The 16,515-nt window shown below is 43.8% G+C and overlaps 1 protein-coding gene across 3 annotated transcripts in view; it reads left to right on the forward strand.

Annotated features, from left to right (window-relative positions):
* Positions 1 to 16,515, forward strand: part of Dlc1 (DLC1 Rho GTPase activating protein) — a 211,145-nt gene that overhangs the window by 152,022 nt on the left and 42,608 nt on the right. The window contains exon 1 of one of the 3 annotated variants that reach the window (XM_023717633.1): positions 4,189 to 4,558. The exons of the other annotated variants lie outside the window; for them this stretch is intronic. Coding sequence (XP_023573401.1) covers positions 4,522 to 4,558 — 37 coding nt within the window. The 5' untranslated portion in view covers positions 4,189 to 4,521. Of the gene's footprint in view, positions 1 to 4,188; positions 4,559 to 16,515 lie in introns of those variants that run through there. 3 annotated transcript variants of the gene reach the window in all.

The raw sequence follows: 16,515 nt of genomic DNA on the forward strand, positions 1-16,515 counted from the left end.
ATATATATATTTAGAAATATCATGCTGAAAATGAAAAAAAAAATCTAAATATTGCAAGATACTCCTGAGTGTAACCTCCCTGTATCTGATGCCCAAACTGATGAAGAAAATAATACAGGTCCTTGTGTGAAGTCTAAAAAAAAAAAAATCTACGACAGAGAACAGATAATTAATTCCAACAGCCACAAGGCCTCGTGGAATCTGTGGCAGGCTGTTATTCTCACGCACTGAAGAGCTTTTGCGGGATGCGACCATTGGTGGGGAAAGGGCTACAGTGCAAAAGTAACTTCTGCAACTTAGAGTCTGGTGTTGAACACCACAGCTTCAGTTAACGCACCTCAGCTGGCAAACTCAGACTAACCTCAGCCCCCTGTGATAGACAAATGAAACCACAGGTGACAGCTGAAGTTTAAATGAAGAGGAAGCACTCTAGGCTGGCCCAGGGACTTGCTTTCATCTGGCTGGTAAACATCACTGCCTGTCCATAATCCTAATGACATTAGTGCTCCTTTCTTCCAATATCAGTAAAGCCTGATCAGATGCAGGAAGATGAAAATCAAGGTCTTGTTTGGTATTGTTTTAACCTTCTCCTTAGTGGTATGTATGTATGTATGTATGTATGTATGTATGTATAGTACCAAGGATTGAACTCAGGAAGCAAGCACTTATTCTACGGAGCTATCTCCCCAGCATTGGTGATATTTAAATAGGAATCTCATGTTCTACTCTAGTGTGCGCATTTAACGGGATGGTCAACGGTCAACCCTTCCATATCTGCAGCTTCCCTCTCCATGGATTCAACCAACCATCAATCAGCAATTATTTGAAAAAAATATTTACCTGTACTGAATAGACACAGGCTTTTTTCTTGTTATTATTCCTGAAACAATCTTGCATAACACAGAATTTATATTACACTAGATATTATATTAAACTAGAAACGCTTTGAAGCCTAAGGTTGCATGAAAATATTGTGTTATTTTATATGAGAAACTTGAGATTTGAATATGCAAGGGTTGAGGGATGCGCAACTTGGCACCGGGCCACTGATGATGCCGAGGAAGCGGTGCAGGATGGTCTTGGTGGCTTACACTACTGAGCACTTACTATGTGCCAACCACTATGTGTGCTGTTTTATTTTATTTGACTTTATTTGGTGCCAGAACTTAAACCCAGGCTTTGAGCTTGCCAGGCAGGCACTGTGACACTGAGCTATATCCCCAGCTTGAACTGCCCTATTTCAAAAAAGAAATTGTAGTTTTCAAGACTCAAACAACATACTCCTCTCAAAGACAGTAAATGACCTGTTCCAAAAACTCCCTTTCAGCCACTATTCCATAAGGGTGTCAGCCCTAAAATATACTACCATCCGTTTTGTTTTGTTTTTTGGTGCCAGGGATCAAACTCAGAACCTTGTGCTTGCTAGGCAGGCCCTGATGCCGCTGAGGTAGCTTCCTGGCCCCATACCATCCATTTTAATTTGAATTAAAACTATGAAAATTAGGAATTGGCCCTAATCACACACAGGCTGTGACAATAGACCAAAGAGTTGAAGCAGACAAGAGTCAGTAAAGGTCAACACAAATTGATGAATTACCAAGAAAGATGTCTTTGAAGTTACTAATGACTACTGTATTGTATTATGAACAATAGCATACACAATACAAACCTCCAGAGAAATTTATTATTAGGAATATCCAGCCCACATAGGAATCTCAATACAGAATATTCCTTCATTTCCAATATGTATGTAAACAATAAGCATTAAGTGCTTATTCTAGGGCCGGGGAGATAGCTCAGTAGAATAAGTGGTTGCCTGGCAAATGCAGGGTCCTGAGTTCAATCCCCGGTACCACACATACACAAAAAAGAGTTTATTCTAAGAATTATGTACACTTTGGGAGAAATGCCTAGGATATCTATATTTCCTAGGTTTGAATAAGAAATAAAAGAAACGAGTATATTTCAGAGGCATATGTTCCTAAGTGTGAAGTTTACACAGTAACCTGAGCAGTCTTTTCAAAACCCAGAGCAGATCAAGGGATGCTTTCTTACATTCAAGCAGATTCTCACCTTTAAGAGATTTTAAAATCCTTAGCATAGTCATGCAGGGAATTGAAACTTTTTAAACTTACTTCCCTGGCCTCCTTTAGAATCACATTCCCCCTTGCTGGCAGTTGAGAGCATCCAGGGACTACACATAAGTGGGCAGGTTGGTTTCCTTGGGGCAGGTCAGAGCTCCACATCCAAGACCCCTCTTCGCTGTTGCTTTCCCCCACCAGGCTGCGAATTTCTGGTGTGCAGAGGCCAGACAAGCCCCAACTGCCACTGTGTCCCCAGCAGTGAAGTAAAACCCTGGGAAGACGCAACTGCAGAGTGGGAGAGTCCACTGCTCTCCAGAGTTGAACCCTACTTTGGCTGTATTAGGGAGCTATGGGTGGTGTTCGCATTTTTATCTTGTGTTATTGAAATTATTAGGGTAGGGTTTGTTAGATAGCTCAGTGGAGTAAAGCACCGGCTTAGGCAGAAACAGGGACCTAGGTTCCATCCCCAGTGTGCTGTACTGGTCCCACCCCTGGGGTGTGCTGAGACAGCGATTGAGACCGGGGGTGGTGGCATGCAGCTGTAATTCCAGCTCTTGGAAGGCTGAAAACAGGAGGATCACTATGAGTCCGATCTAGTAGTGAGACCCTGTACTAAATACATTTTAAAAAAGAAAAGAATTATTAGGGTAAAGAAAGTATTTGTAAATTAAGAGAAGGCTGTGAAATGGACATGTTTGAAGCTGTGTCTAGGAGATTAATATCTTCCATTTATATTAAGCCTCTTTAAGAACAAACTCTGATCTCTCCTCTTCCATCCTGTGACCTGCTTTGTGGATCATATCGAACACATATTTTTACTTTTCTGTTTATTGTGCAGCTTTGCAAACAGGAAGCAAATGTCAGGAGGAAAAGGATGTTTGCCTCTTTTTCACTGCTTTATCTCTGAAAAAGCATTGGGCACATGGCAAATGCATTCTTTGTAGATGAATGAGTTTAGGTCAGTTTTCCTTGCCTAGAGATAGCAGGCAGAAATCATAGGTTTACTTCAAAGTACATTTTCTTAAAAATCCTGTTCTGGAATTTTAGAAAACCTCACCATGATTGTATTCTGTTGTGACTATTTTCTTTTTTTTCTTTTTTCACTTTTATGCATTTGGTGCAGGGTCTCACTACTCAGCTCAGACTTGTAGCGATCCTCCTGCTTTCAGCCTCCCCAGCGCTAGGATTACTGGCGTGCACTGCCACACCTGGACTCGCACCTGTGGGCTGGGCCGGTGCAGCATGTGGTGCTGCTATCTCGACAGCCCGCTACTGTGAATATTTTATATGAGGCTTCTTAAGTTATGAGAAGCCTCCAAAATCTACAATGTCTCAGAGTCACCCGAGGGAAGGGGGAAATTGCAGTTCCCATAGAAGAGTCTAGGAGCCAGGGAGAGAGCTCAGTGCCATAAGTGCCTACCTGGCAAGGGCAAGGTCCCAAGTTCTATCCCTGGTAGGGCAAAAATTAATAAATATTCATAGGAGACTCTGAATATACTGAATCTTCATCTCCGGCCCTGGTGTAGAACAGATCCAGGGATAGCATTGAGTTTGAGTCCCAAGACCACAGTCTGAAAGACACTAACTCTAACTGTCCACAGTTGGTCTCTCTGTACACGTCAGTTAAAGACTCAAGCCCTCTCTACAGCAGAAGGCCTTTGCTACGTACCAAGCAAGAAATAATGAAATGTCCAGAAGACTGGCACATTCTTTCCCCATTTTTCAGATCCATCCTTGTCCACTTCTCCTCCACTACCACAAACATTTGCAATGCCTACCCAAGAGAGATGGGGGGGAAAAAAAGGCGCAGAGCCACCAAGAAAAAAAAGGGAAAGTGCACGTTGTCCCAGCGTCCAGAAGAGACGCCTCCGCCAAGGAAACACCTCTTGGCCTTTGCCTTAGCCCCGGGGCCAATAGCTGGCCACTTTTAGTCGCTTCCCGCTGTAGACGTGGAGGTTGAGGGAGAACATTCCTCTCTTTCCTCTCCTGGGGAGGAGGCGCAGGGCGGGGCCGGGGGAGCCCGGGGCGGGGCCGGGACCTCGGCCAAGCGGGGCGCGGGTCTCGCTCCTCCCCTCGGGGTGGACCCAGCGGGAGGGCGCGGCGGGCGGAGAGAGCCTCGGGCTGTTCGCTCCGGTGAGAGGGCGGTGAGAGGTGCTTTCTTCCTTTCAGCCTTTGGCCATGGCCGGGGTTCATAGCAGCGAAAGCAGCCGCCCCAGGGCTCCTCTCCCCGCTCCCTGAGAGCCTCCTATTCGCAATCTCTAGAAAAACCTGCGTGTCGTCTGCGGCCCTGGGAGAGGCGGGAGAGGCGAGCCAGGATGCGCTGAGGACCGCCGGGACTCAGGTCCCGAGCACAGCCGTGGGTCCCGGCGCAGAAGCTGAGCTGCCTCCGGCTGCCTCGACGTCTCTCCTGCGAGCTTGCCGCCCTCCGCCTCCCTGGATGTGCAGAGAGAAGCTAGACATCATGATCCTAACACGTAAGCCAGCCCTGAGCCTAGCTGGAGGGCGGCGGGGGCGTTTGCTGCGGATGGGACGTGCTCAGCAGAGGAAATGTCATCCGGCCTTGCCTAGTCGGCACTGCCGTTTTTCGCTTTGGAAACGCTTGTGTAGGAGTCGCCTGAGTTCTGGGGCTCGGAGGGCCTGCGTGTGAGAGAAGCAGAGGTCGGAGTTTGGAGAGGGAGGTTTGGATCGAGGTCTTACTGAACCGCGCATTGCCTGGGGACCGCGGGCCGGCGCCGGGTGAGCTGGGAAGGGCTGCAGGCTCGGGGCGCGCCGGGACCCTTGGGGGCGCCAGGTCCGCGGCTGTGCTATTCGCATTCTAAGTCCCAGGCGCTAGCCTCTGGTCCGACGGGCGCAGCGGGGTGCCCTTGCTACTTACCTTTCTTTGGGGACCGATCTGGGGGAGTTACCGTGGTTCTTCAGCCTGCAAGTCCAACTTCGGCGTTGATTTCAGGAACATTGTAGAGGTTAGTAGCACTGGCAAGTGTTTTGTGGCACTTTTGGTAGTCATAAAAGGTTAACTTCGGACCTCTTTGAAGAAATATTTGAAAGCTGAGCTTTAACTGAGACTGAGCCAGTAAAGTCTGGGTTTGGTGACTGCCCGGTGCCTAGAGAACGTAGGCGCGCATGTGGGGGTTCCTGGTGGGGAGGCGGCTCTTTTCTGCCGTGCCCTGAGCCCGGGACCTGGCTCCTGAAAAGTCCCAGGAGATGCTCCCGCCCTTGGGCAAAGACCCCGCGGAGCTAGTCCCCAGGCCGGGGCCGGAGAAAGGAAGGAAGCTCGTCGCCAGACCTTACTTATTTTTTGTACAGAGGCGACGGCCTGTTGGAACCCTGCCCATTCTGTGTCCCTGACCCCACCTGCAACGTCAGGGCCGAGGCTTTGATCTTATGGGAGGAGCTGTCTCAGGCCACAGCAAACCCCCACCCTGCCGCGTGCGTGTGTGTCTGCGCGTGGTTCAAGCGTACAGCCGCTGGTGCGAGGGGGTGAGGCTGGCAGGGTCGGAATCCTGGGTCTTCAGCTGGCAAAACCAGGGGGTGCCTGACCTCGGCTGTGCCCTCCTGCAACACGGGTAATAACTGTTGACAGGGTTCGAGAATCAGTGAGCTAGTACAACTAAAGTGCCTGCCAAGGTGTCTTGTTTTGGTATTCAGCTAAGTCCTCACTTAGGCTAATGAGTGCCAAGGAGGTGCTTGCCTAAAGTCATTAATTTCCAGTGTGGAGCAAAAGAATTTTATCCCATGACTTTTTTTTTCTGTCCCCAGTCTTGCTTTGAGTGAGTCTTTTTACATCCAACTTAGCCAGCAGATGGGTTCATTTTCTGCAGTCAGAAGTTATCTCAAGTGCTTACGGGTGTTCCTGAGGAACGCAGTGTAGACACTGCCATCCTTGGCGGAATGCATGTATGACGCACATGGATAGAGGAAAAAAGCCCACAGATCTAAAGTGTCTCAAATTACATTTTTTTTTCCTCCAAAATGCTGTTTGCTGAGGGATGAGGGAAAATAATAGCCCAGCAGAAGGCAGCTCCCCAAATGTAAATCTATCAGCGGCTCCAAGAAGTTGACAAATTCAGCGTCCATCTGGATTGCAGGCTGGTCCTCAGCAAAGATAAGTTGCAAGCCCTAAGTATGGAGGTAAGGGAGGCACCCAGGGCCATCGTGGCCCGCAGATTGCAGCAGATGGTCAGAGGGGCGCCTGGGAAGGCTGCAACCCCTCTCATGGAGGAGCTGGAGTCCCGAGGAAGAGTGTCAAATGGTTAGCAGATGTGCGATCAAAAGTTATTTCAAGACGTTTTCTGAGACTATGTTGGCAATTGTGTATTCGCTTTATTGTGGCATGCCAGATTCACAGGGCAGCCCAAGCCTGACTGCACGCTTTTTTCATTAGCACTAGGTTTGGAGTTTTACTTGAAGAGCAGAAGGCCCTCTCCCAGCTGTTTGTCAAAGTTTGCTTTTGACAAAAATTGATTTTGCTGTAATTCAAGCTGAATGACATCTTTCACTAAATAAGCTGGAAGCTCAGCGTGGTGGGGAGGTGGCCAGCTTGCTTTCCTCACTCCACAGAAGTGGAATAAGTAGGCTGCAATTTAAATCTCTCCCTGGAGTGGATGAGGAAAGAGTTTTGATGATTTGCATCTCAACGTTCCAATTGTAGATTTAGAAAAACTTAAATGGTTAAGCAATGAACTATCACTAATCAAAGGCTACATTTCCAACTTTAATATACTGGACCAAAATCAAGATTTTCCTGTGATTCTAGAGCAAGAGTGAGGCCCTTCAAGCAGAGGCCTTTGTTTGTTTTTTGGTGTTGTAGTTCGAAGACTAAAGACCAAACAAATTTAAAAGAACATTTTTACAGTGGGAGGTGTTTGGATACTTTTGGAAAATGTATTAGATTAATAGAAAGATGCTTTCAGGTGAAATAAGCTGATAATTTAAAGGGAATTTTAAGAGGTATATAGTATTTAAACTCATATTATAGAACTATTATGGGGCTTAAAGGTTATGGAAGATGCCTGAGGTTTGATGAGGTTCCAAGTAGTTTTAAATATAAAAATAAGTACTTGAGTTCCCCTGGATGTCCCCATGGAGATTGTAAACTGTGATGCAATGCTTAATTGAGAGCAGCATTTTTATGACTTAGGAGCATAAGTATCTAATTTGAAAATATTCAGGGAAGGCTGATTTGGTTCCCAAAAATGAGGACACCCGAAGTACAGTGAGCAAAGAACACTGGACTCTTCTGAAGAGAGCCTTGTTCTAGACAGGATGGTCCACTATTGTAAACACAAGTTTCTCATGCTCGGCTCTCCTTCCTAGCAACAGGAAGACGGAAATGAGGCCATGCAAAAAAGAAAGATTCTGAAGGGCTTCAGACAATACTTGATCCACCCTGCTATTCACCCTATACAGCTAGAAGACCTGCAGAAGTAAAAATAACTTCAGATGTTTCCCCTTCCTCGGTGGATATTACCAAATCAGTAGGCTGAATTCCCAGTACTTTGGAACATCAGAGCAAAACCTGGCCCCATGATGTGACTGGCAACAAGGCCCACCTCACATCAGCCTGTTCTACAGAGTATAGAGTGGGAGAGAAAGGTGATTTTCATTTTAGTATTCACATAGTCTACCCATAGGATGACTTGAATTGCAATCCAATGGGAGAGAGAATTTTTTTCGTTTCTAAACTTAGTTTTACCTCTGGATCTTTCAAACTACTTGTTTTTATCATGATCTGTCCCTGATAAACACTTAGTTTGGAGTTTGGGGACTACAGTGCAAAGGAGTAATCTATATAGCATTCAAAACTAAAACAAGATAAAGCAAACAGAAACAAAAGGCCTGTTATCTTCCTGTGGTGGTCAAGGTCAAGTTACAATGCCAACTATAAAGTGGTAATGTGTCTTCTGTCCTTAAAAAAAAAAAAAAAACAGAGATGCCCAGTGGATACCTAAAAGCACAGATTGAACCAAAACTTACATATACTGTTTCTGATGTATATGTGCTTTATCATATAAGGCTTAGTTTATTAATTAGGCCCAGGAAGATACTAATAGCATTAATAATGAAATAGGACAAGTGTTACAATATGATATAATAAAAGTATTCTTAGATCTATGAATTGTGTATTTCTGTAATTTTTCATTTGGTATTTTCAGATCCCAGGTGGCTGCAAGTAATGGAAAAGTGAGACTACTGTAGTTTGAGATTGATAAGGCAAAAGGAGTGAGAGTCCAGCTGAGGCGAGCCATCCTGTCTGTCAGCACTTTTTCCTTGGTGGCACCTTGTGTTATTATTAGGGATTATTCTAATCAATGATAATGGTTAGTGAGTCGGAGGGCTGGGACTTTAATTAGCTCTGCTCTGTTTGAACCTTTTTTTCACCTGCTCTGTCTTCCTGCCTTCATAATTAATGCCAGGCAAGAAGAAATCTGCATAGTTAGCCTATATATTTTTGTAGATCCTCATAAGCAACAGTCAGACTCTTCTAGAATAGCTCATAGAGAGCTTTACAATTACTTTGCAGGTTTTTTTTCGGGGGTTGTTTGTGCTCACAGACAGGGAGCTATATAGCATTAGGTTCTAGGAAGGACAAAGTAGTAGCTTTTATGTCCCATCACTGGGGCCTAGTGAGGAGAGACATAAGCCCCTGTCTTTTCCATTTGGGGAAAGGTTGGGACAGCACTTTCTGAAAGCCTAGCCTCTATTGACTGACTGTACAATAATGCTTCTTCTGTGAAGGTATTTAAAATTATATTTTTAAGGGAAATGTTTCAGCCAAGTATCACTGAAAATAGCTAAACATCATTTTGAAAAGTCCTTTCCTACTAGGAACTAGTTTGGGGGCACCTCAAATAAAGCCTTGCTAAAGTCAAGCCAATACAGCAAAAATCAGTTTCTTTTAATCATGCACCCCCTGCTCCCAGACTTGGCTTCTTAGTGGACAGTGAGCTCGTTTCCTTTCCTGTGTACCTCTGTTCAGTGGCCTGTTCATGCTTTCCCCTCCTCCACCTGGAGAACCAGAGAAAAACCAAAAGCTAATTGAAGGTTGAGGCTTGCAAAACTGAGTCCTCAGCTGCCTTTGCCACCTCCCATCCACATTTTGTTCTCTCCCTGCCCCACCCCCGAGTGTCCTGTGGAGCTCGCTTCCTGAAGCTTGTCAGAAAGGCGCCTTCCTTCTGCAGGAGACTAAAGGATGTCTATGGGACAAAAGTTTTCCACACCCTGAAGTTGTAGCATTTCCCAGGCTTGCAGCACTTAGGAAGCCAGAAAGGAAGAGACCTGGGGCAAAACGGCTGTGACCCATGCGCTGGGCTGCTCTGCAGCCACCATGTGCCTTTGTCACACTCAAGTGACAAAAGAGAAGATGTTAAAATCCTAAATCTTCCTTACTGCCTGGATCTGGGAAAATAATGACCTCATTAGAGATGTCGTATATGGTGTATGCACAACCCCCCTTCTGAAACTATATAGCATGGAAAAGGGATTTTGTGTAGTGCCTGTATGTTTGTAAACATCATTCCAGCACAAATTCCACAACTTCACAAAAGCCAGCCTGGAAGGGCAGAGCTTCTTTTCTGCTGAGGGGCAGCTGAGGTTGAGTGGAGCCAGTGACTGGTCCAAGGTGTGAGCGGGCTGAATGGAGCCTCAGCTCCCTTCCTCTGTGGGTCTGGAAATAAGGCGGGGACAGAAACAATGAGGCTCCAATGTGTGTGTGTGGGGGAGGACATTAACTTAAATGTAACTGAATTAAATTGTGATCAATTAGAATTTGTCCTTAGTGGACTGGGTGTTAAGAAAACAATTCCTCAAGTGGTCTAGAAAATAGGAAGTCTTAATTTTTCTTCTTTTCTGGCCCAACGCTGAGCATAGTAGGGTCTAGAGATGTAGGTAGGTCATTTGCCTGGCATGTGTGAGGTGTTGGGCTCAGTCTGGGTCACCACCAAAACAAAGAGCAGATGCCAAACTGAGTAGAGCCTTGGAAGTTAGACCCAGAGACCTGGAGTGGCTTATACTTTTGAATAGTATCAGCCGTGCTTTTAATTTCAGTGAGCCCAGTGCAACTTGATATTTACTATAGTATTAAAGTTTTGATTGTACTTTATGAGGCAGAAGTCAAGTGTGGGAGAGCCAGTCTTAGCAAATAACTTTTGTGAACATACATAAAAATGGTAACTGATAAGTGTACAGGCCCTTTGTGTTGAAGACAGGGTCACTCCAAGTGTTTTTCCTTGAATATATTGTTTTAAATGATATGGGTTATATAATCTTAAGGCATCTGCTTCATTTTTCAAAAAATGAGGCCCAGAAAAATAAGGGCCCTTAGAAATATGTTACCTAGATAGTTCTCTTTCTTTAAAGTCTTCTCAACGTATGCAGTTGTCATCTTTAAAGGAGTTACTATTGTAAGAACTATTCGAAACCATTTGCTTAGTGTTGTTTGAAAGTAAATATTTGATATAGAATACTTGAAATATATGCTTGTAGGTACAGATAAATGTGTGTGCATATGTGAGGTGTGAAACACAGTGGAAAGACGTAAAGGTGCAGTCTCCATTTCCTGGTTTGCTTGCATCTCTTTTGACCTGTTTATGCCTGATGGCAACAGGTACCAATTTATAATCAGTCCACAGAAATTTTCTGTTCCTGGCAGTCAGTGGGTCAGCGCAGAGCCCTGTCACTCGGGGCTCAGATGAATACGGAAGAAGGAGAGAGAGAGCGCATACTTGGTGTTAATTCCTTACCTTCTTGTCCTGAGTTGTGTGTTAAGAACCATACTCTGCAAAAGCTTGTCCTAAGTGATCCTCAAAGAGAATTTCAATCAATTTAATTGCTCCATTGCTACAGTGTCACTTCCGGTACTTGATTCCAGGTGTAAGTTTTCAGAGTTTGTCTCTGGAGGCCGCCTTCTTTCAAAGCAAAACCATTACTGTCATCACATCACAAAGGGAAAAATGGTCCCTCCCTTTACATTATTTCCAGGAATGTTCTTTACTAGAAAGCAACCTCTCTGTCTCTGCACATCAAGCAGGAGAGAGGTGATTGAGGATTTAAGAAAGAAAACAATGCCCAGCGTCCCCTTTCTTACTAGGACTGAGAGCCAGTGCAGATATGAAAAGTGAGGGCGCTGATGTGGCAGCCTGCTGTGCTCTAAGCTGGGGGTCATAGCTGTGTGGTCCTGAGTCCTGAACATATTACCCCAAGTCTTAATCATCTTTTTCACTTAAAAAAGGAAAAGATACAAAGTTCCAAAATGCACCTGGGAGCATTTAGTTCCCTGGTGCACTGGAATCCAGCCCGCTGCTTTACCTGGGGGAGCACTGTGAATATCAGGAAACACAGTAAAATTCTTGAGCATTTTTATGTGCTGAAATGTTATCCTGTGTCGATTAAATTATCTTAGACACACACTTAGACACAAACTTTTGGCTTGGTGTTCTTTAGAATATTAGCACACTCTTAATGGAACAAATCAGAAAATCCTTTAAAAAGAGCATTTAATGTTTTAACCGTAAAAACTTCAGTAGGTTTACAAGATTGAGAGGATACTCAGAGACATTTCTAGTCACTCCATAGCATATTTCATCATGGCCACTTTGGTAGCAGTCAAAGCATTTTAAAACTTGGGCTAGAAAGGTGTCAATCTGCATCATTTGTTGTAAATATTGCTTGAAACTTTTCAGTGTCATATATGAGGTGTGATAAAAGTGCATTTGAATATTTTTGAAGATTTATTACAGAAAATAATATAAGAAGACACATAACCACTAATCCCCATGAGAATATCACCCTTGCTTCAAACACATCCTACAATTCTTCCCACTTCCTGAGGCAGCTCCGGAAGCCCTTTTTCATGAATGTCTGCAGTTGCATTGTTAGATCTGCCTTGAAAGGCTGGGTTTATTGCAAATGTTTCACTTTCGTGGTCCTTTTCACCTTGGTGGGGGGAGCCAGAAGAGGCATGCTCCCAGACCCAGCAAGTAGGAGAAGGAGGCACACCATGAGGTTTCTTTGGACATAAATTCCCATAGACATTTGGAATCAATTTCAGGCAGCTACAAAGACTCACGAAAGACTTCGAGAGCTACTTGAGAAAGTGGGGAGAACAATGGATCGCGTGTGTTTGGTGTCAGGAAGGGCATTTAGAAGGGATTAGCAGCAGTGTGCCCTGTGCTGTAATCATTTTTTTAAATTTTTATTTAAGCATTCACTGTATGTTTTGATTGTACTTTATGCATGTACATATACATGTATGCTTTACACCTCAATGTGTACTTATATTTAAGCATACATATGTACACATAAGTGGATATCTATGCCAGGTTACAATGTAAAATGTATTTATTGTGGCTCCAAAGCAGAAAAATTAAGACCATTTGACTAGAATGAAAATCATATCAATAGTTAATTTCTTTTTTAGAGGGGGTACCAAGAATCAAATTCAGGACCTTATACTTTCCAGGCAGGCACTGTTCCACTGAGCTAAATCCCCAGCCTTAATAATTCTTTTCTTTAAGTAACATATGCTTATTGGGCAGCATCTCTGCCACCAACTAGTACAGGTGCTTAGGATGTATTAGAGAATAAAATATAAACAACAGCAACAACAAAAGAACTGTATGGAACTGGCACAAAAAAGAAAAGACAATGAACATAATAAAAAAAAAAAGTACTGTAGAAAAAGAAAAAATACAGGAGGAAAAGCAGTGGAGAGTGAGAAGAGGCTGCAATGTCCAGACTACAAGGTGGAGGGTCCTAGTTTAGGACTTTGGATTTTGGTGCTGAAAGGGTCTCATTGTTACAGCCTGCTCAGAATCACATAGGACCTAACAAACACAGAGACCTTACAAGAGCTCTTTGGAAACAATCTCCTTCCTAACTAGAGGGAAGAGGATCATCAGGCACTCTGTACCCAGCCAGACTGCCTCACACCTGGCTTCCTGTTTCTGGGCAGGAACTTGGGTCTTTGATTGTTCCTGAGTGTAGTTGGCAGCACACTTAGTTCAATAAATAAATATTGAGTGAAGGGGGAAGTGGGGGGCTTGGCTTCACTTAAGTGTGTGACTAGACTAGAATACGCCTCTTGATGGCTTTGGTTTGCTACTGGTCAGCCCCACAGCTACATCTCTGAATGAGTGGTTGACCAGTCACCCAGAAACTTCCTAACTGTTTTTTGACCTTCAGAATATGTGAATATGAGCAGGATATGTTTGGAAATTTTTAATCACCTAAGGGTAGGAATGCTACTACTTGCTGTTGAAATCTTTACTGTGATTAGATAATGTTAGAGTTTAATAAATATTAAGGACACCTTCTGCCTTCTGCTAGCTGACTTAGCCCTCCTTGGAACGCGTTTTACATAGATAATTCCTGATAACCAGTCTCTGGCAGTTGTATGCATGTTTAACCTTTATTTGTATGATAGCAAAGAGAAAGGATTCAAGTTATAATGCTTAGTCTGCATTTGAGGGAAGGAAAATATTAATGAACTGTTGTCTTTCTTTTGCATCTTCGAACAAATAAATGTATATTCATTCCAGTATACAAAAAGGAGTCTTTCAGCAGGAATTAAGAAACAGGAAGTGGGAGGGGGTGTTGGAGGCAGAAGAGAGAATACAGGCCTTGAGGACTGAGAGAGCTAGCTGTCCTGGGAACTCTGAGTGTCCCTTCAGAGACCTGCCTCCTAGCAGTAGCAAGAACAGACAGAGATTGAGTTATGAAGACTCTGGGATTTGAGGGATTAGGATTGTATGCTAAAGTCAGTAGAAAGTCACCGAAGAACAATAAAATAAAAGCCAGTGCAATGGTTCAGGGATCCTCTTGGACCAGGACAGACTTGTTGGGGGTGGGGTATAGGGCTTATCGGTGGGTTCAATTAAAAGGTTGATAGAATAATCCAGAGAAAGAGAACAAAGGACAAAGGGCAAAGAATATAACTCAGCAGCACAGAGCCTGCCTGGCAAGCCCAAGACCCAGAGTTCGATTCCCAGCACCAAAAAAGAAAAGAAAAAGAAAAGGAGAGGGGAGGGGAGGTTAGGAAAAGGGAGGGGAGAATGGAAAGCAAAGGAAAGAAATATGAGAAGTGTGGTCTCTGAGTTCTCAATCCCGGCTGTGCTTAAACATATTTAGGGCATTAATAAAATCATGGCCAGGCCCTCTCTCTCCTGTGTAAATCAGAAGAGCTAAGAGCGCATGCTTGTTAGCATTTTTTACAAAGCCTTCCAAGATATCCAAGATAGTGTCTTTCCCTCAGGGCTGAGAGTCACTGAGATCTCCTTGCCTTTTTCCAAGTATTCAAGGCCGTCATCGATTGCCTCCTCAGGTGAGCTGCCTACCAAGTAAAGATGCGCTGTTATTAAAGCCATTTTATCAGGTCTGCCTGAATGACTGCCGTGCAAACCATGCATGGTACTCTGGAAAAGTCAGGAGGAATGATAAGGAGCAGCTTTTTTTGAAGGAATCTGAGTCACTCAGGAGCAGGAATGAATGTGGGCTTGGTTCAGAAAGCCCCGCCTGCCCGCACAGAGCTGCAGTGACTTTCTGTCATGATGAAAGCACCTGTCTGTGAACTTTGCTCACAAGTCTGTCATAGTCAGGAAACCCAAGCAATGGGGGATAAACACTTGAATTTTTGTAATATTCCTCTAGTTTCTTAGAGTTGCTTTGAAGAAACAAACTCGGTGTATCCTTTGCATGAACCCTTAATTTGGTAACAAACTAGGAGGAAGGGAAGAAACCTAAGAGATCTTGCTAATGAAGGTAAAGCAGGTGGAAACATCCTGCTGTACTCAGATCCTTAGCTGCTACTTAGCAGGCTACATCACAAGCTCAGCAGAGTGATGACAGGCGTGGGGGTGGCTGAAGAATAGTGGCATACCAACGTGCAAGTGAACACAACCTGACCACTCCCAACCATACACCAAAGGGTCTCCCAGCCCTCACTTGTCTACACATAGATGCTTTGTGAAAGGACCAAAGACTAAAGCTGGTTCCAATAAAAATTTCCTGTTTCCTCTTTAATACATTTGTGTGTTGCTTGCTCAGAGAAAACCCACATATAAAAGTTTCATTGTATTTCCATTGTGCTTTTACTTTCTAATGGCATTTCTGCCCAGCAGGGAATTTATTCTTTTAATCACCCTCATAATTTTTCTACCACCATCCATACATACTAAAACAAAACTTATACCCCACAAACAGAACCAGTTAGACATCTCCAAAATGAACTTGGGGATATCTTAAGAGGATTGAAACAGTAGCTATATGGTTTTCTTTAGTATTTTAAACTTTGTTCATTGCTATGTATTTTTTTAAAGAAAGAACCTATATTGCATGAAGAAACACATTTCTGTAGGTTTTTATCCACTCTCTCACTATGGCATTTGGATGTTAGGAAGCTCATTTTTAAGGAGAGATAATCCTGCCTCTGCCTGTTTCTTATCATTTTATCTTGTGGATGATATTAGTGCCCCACATCTGAGGATCAGTCAGTCTGAGTAGTGCATGAATGAGTATGCATTCAGTGCTTAGACAGAGCCTTGTGTTGGACAGAACATTTAGGTTGGAACCTTGTGATGAGTGAAATTTGACCTTGAAAGGTGGGAGGACATTTCGGCTTGGGGCAATCACAGGGTGTGCGTGAGGCTGAACACCAAGTTGTTTTGGCTAGCAGAGTGGATTACAGAAAACTGAAAAAGTGAATGTGGAAGCCACATGGTGAGCCTAGGAAGCCCTGTAGAGGTGTTTAGACCCAACTCTAGGCAGAATGTGAGGGATAGGATCAAAAATGTAGCTCAAAAGTTTAGTGAACCCAGCCCAGGTTTCATAGAGAAGAGCAAAAATAGACCCAAATGAGGAAGTGGAACTGAAAACTGTTCCCTACCTGCAGAGGACATAGATCTAGGTTCATTTCATAGGAAACATAATACATGAATAAGAGTGAGGTCTACAAGTGTTCCATTAAAAAAAATCTGTGATAACTTTTTAGAGTTTTCTAATTCTGATTTCCATTGAGTTAAATTCTCATTTGTTCGTAAAGCAGGATAATATTTCAGTGTGTGAACATTAGCAGAGCTTGTCTACATCCTGTTGTTTTCTATCTAAGAGGCAAACATTCGCATCTAAGAGCTGCGATGAAGAAAAGGGAGGATCGAATTGCCTAGTCTCTGTGGTTCTTGAAAATACTTTTTAGCTATTATGTCAGTTGTTAATGAGATCATCTGCTGAAGAAGCAAACCTGTACTCAAACACATTTCTTTCTGACCAAGTGGCATGATCTGGTTCAACTTTTGGTTGTGTGACAGCTTTTCATTTTTTAAGTGGTGCCAAGAGATCATACATTTGATGTTCTTGGGGGCCTGCCCATTAGCTCAGGTGTTTAAGTGCCTGTTGAAACAAAGCAGTCATGCTCAGGATGCTGTGGTTCAATCCCCTC

Source organism: Octodon degus, unplaced genomic scaffold (assembly GCF_000260255.1).
Source record: "Octodon degus isolate 3935 unplaced genomic scaffold, OctDeg1.0 scaffold00053, whole genome shotgun sequence".
NCBI lineage: Eukaryota > Metazoa > Chordata > Mammalia > Rodentia > Octodontidae > Octodon > Octodon degus.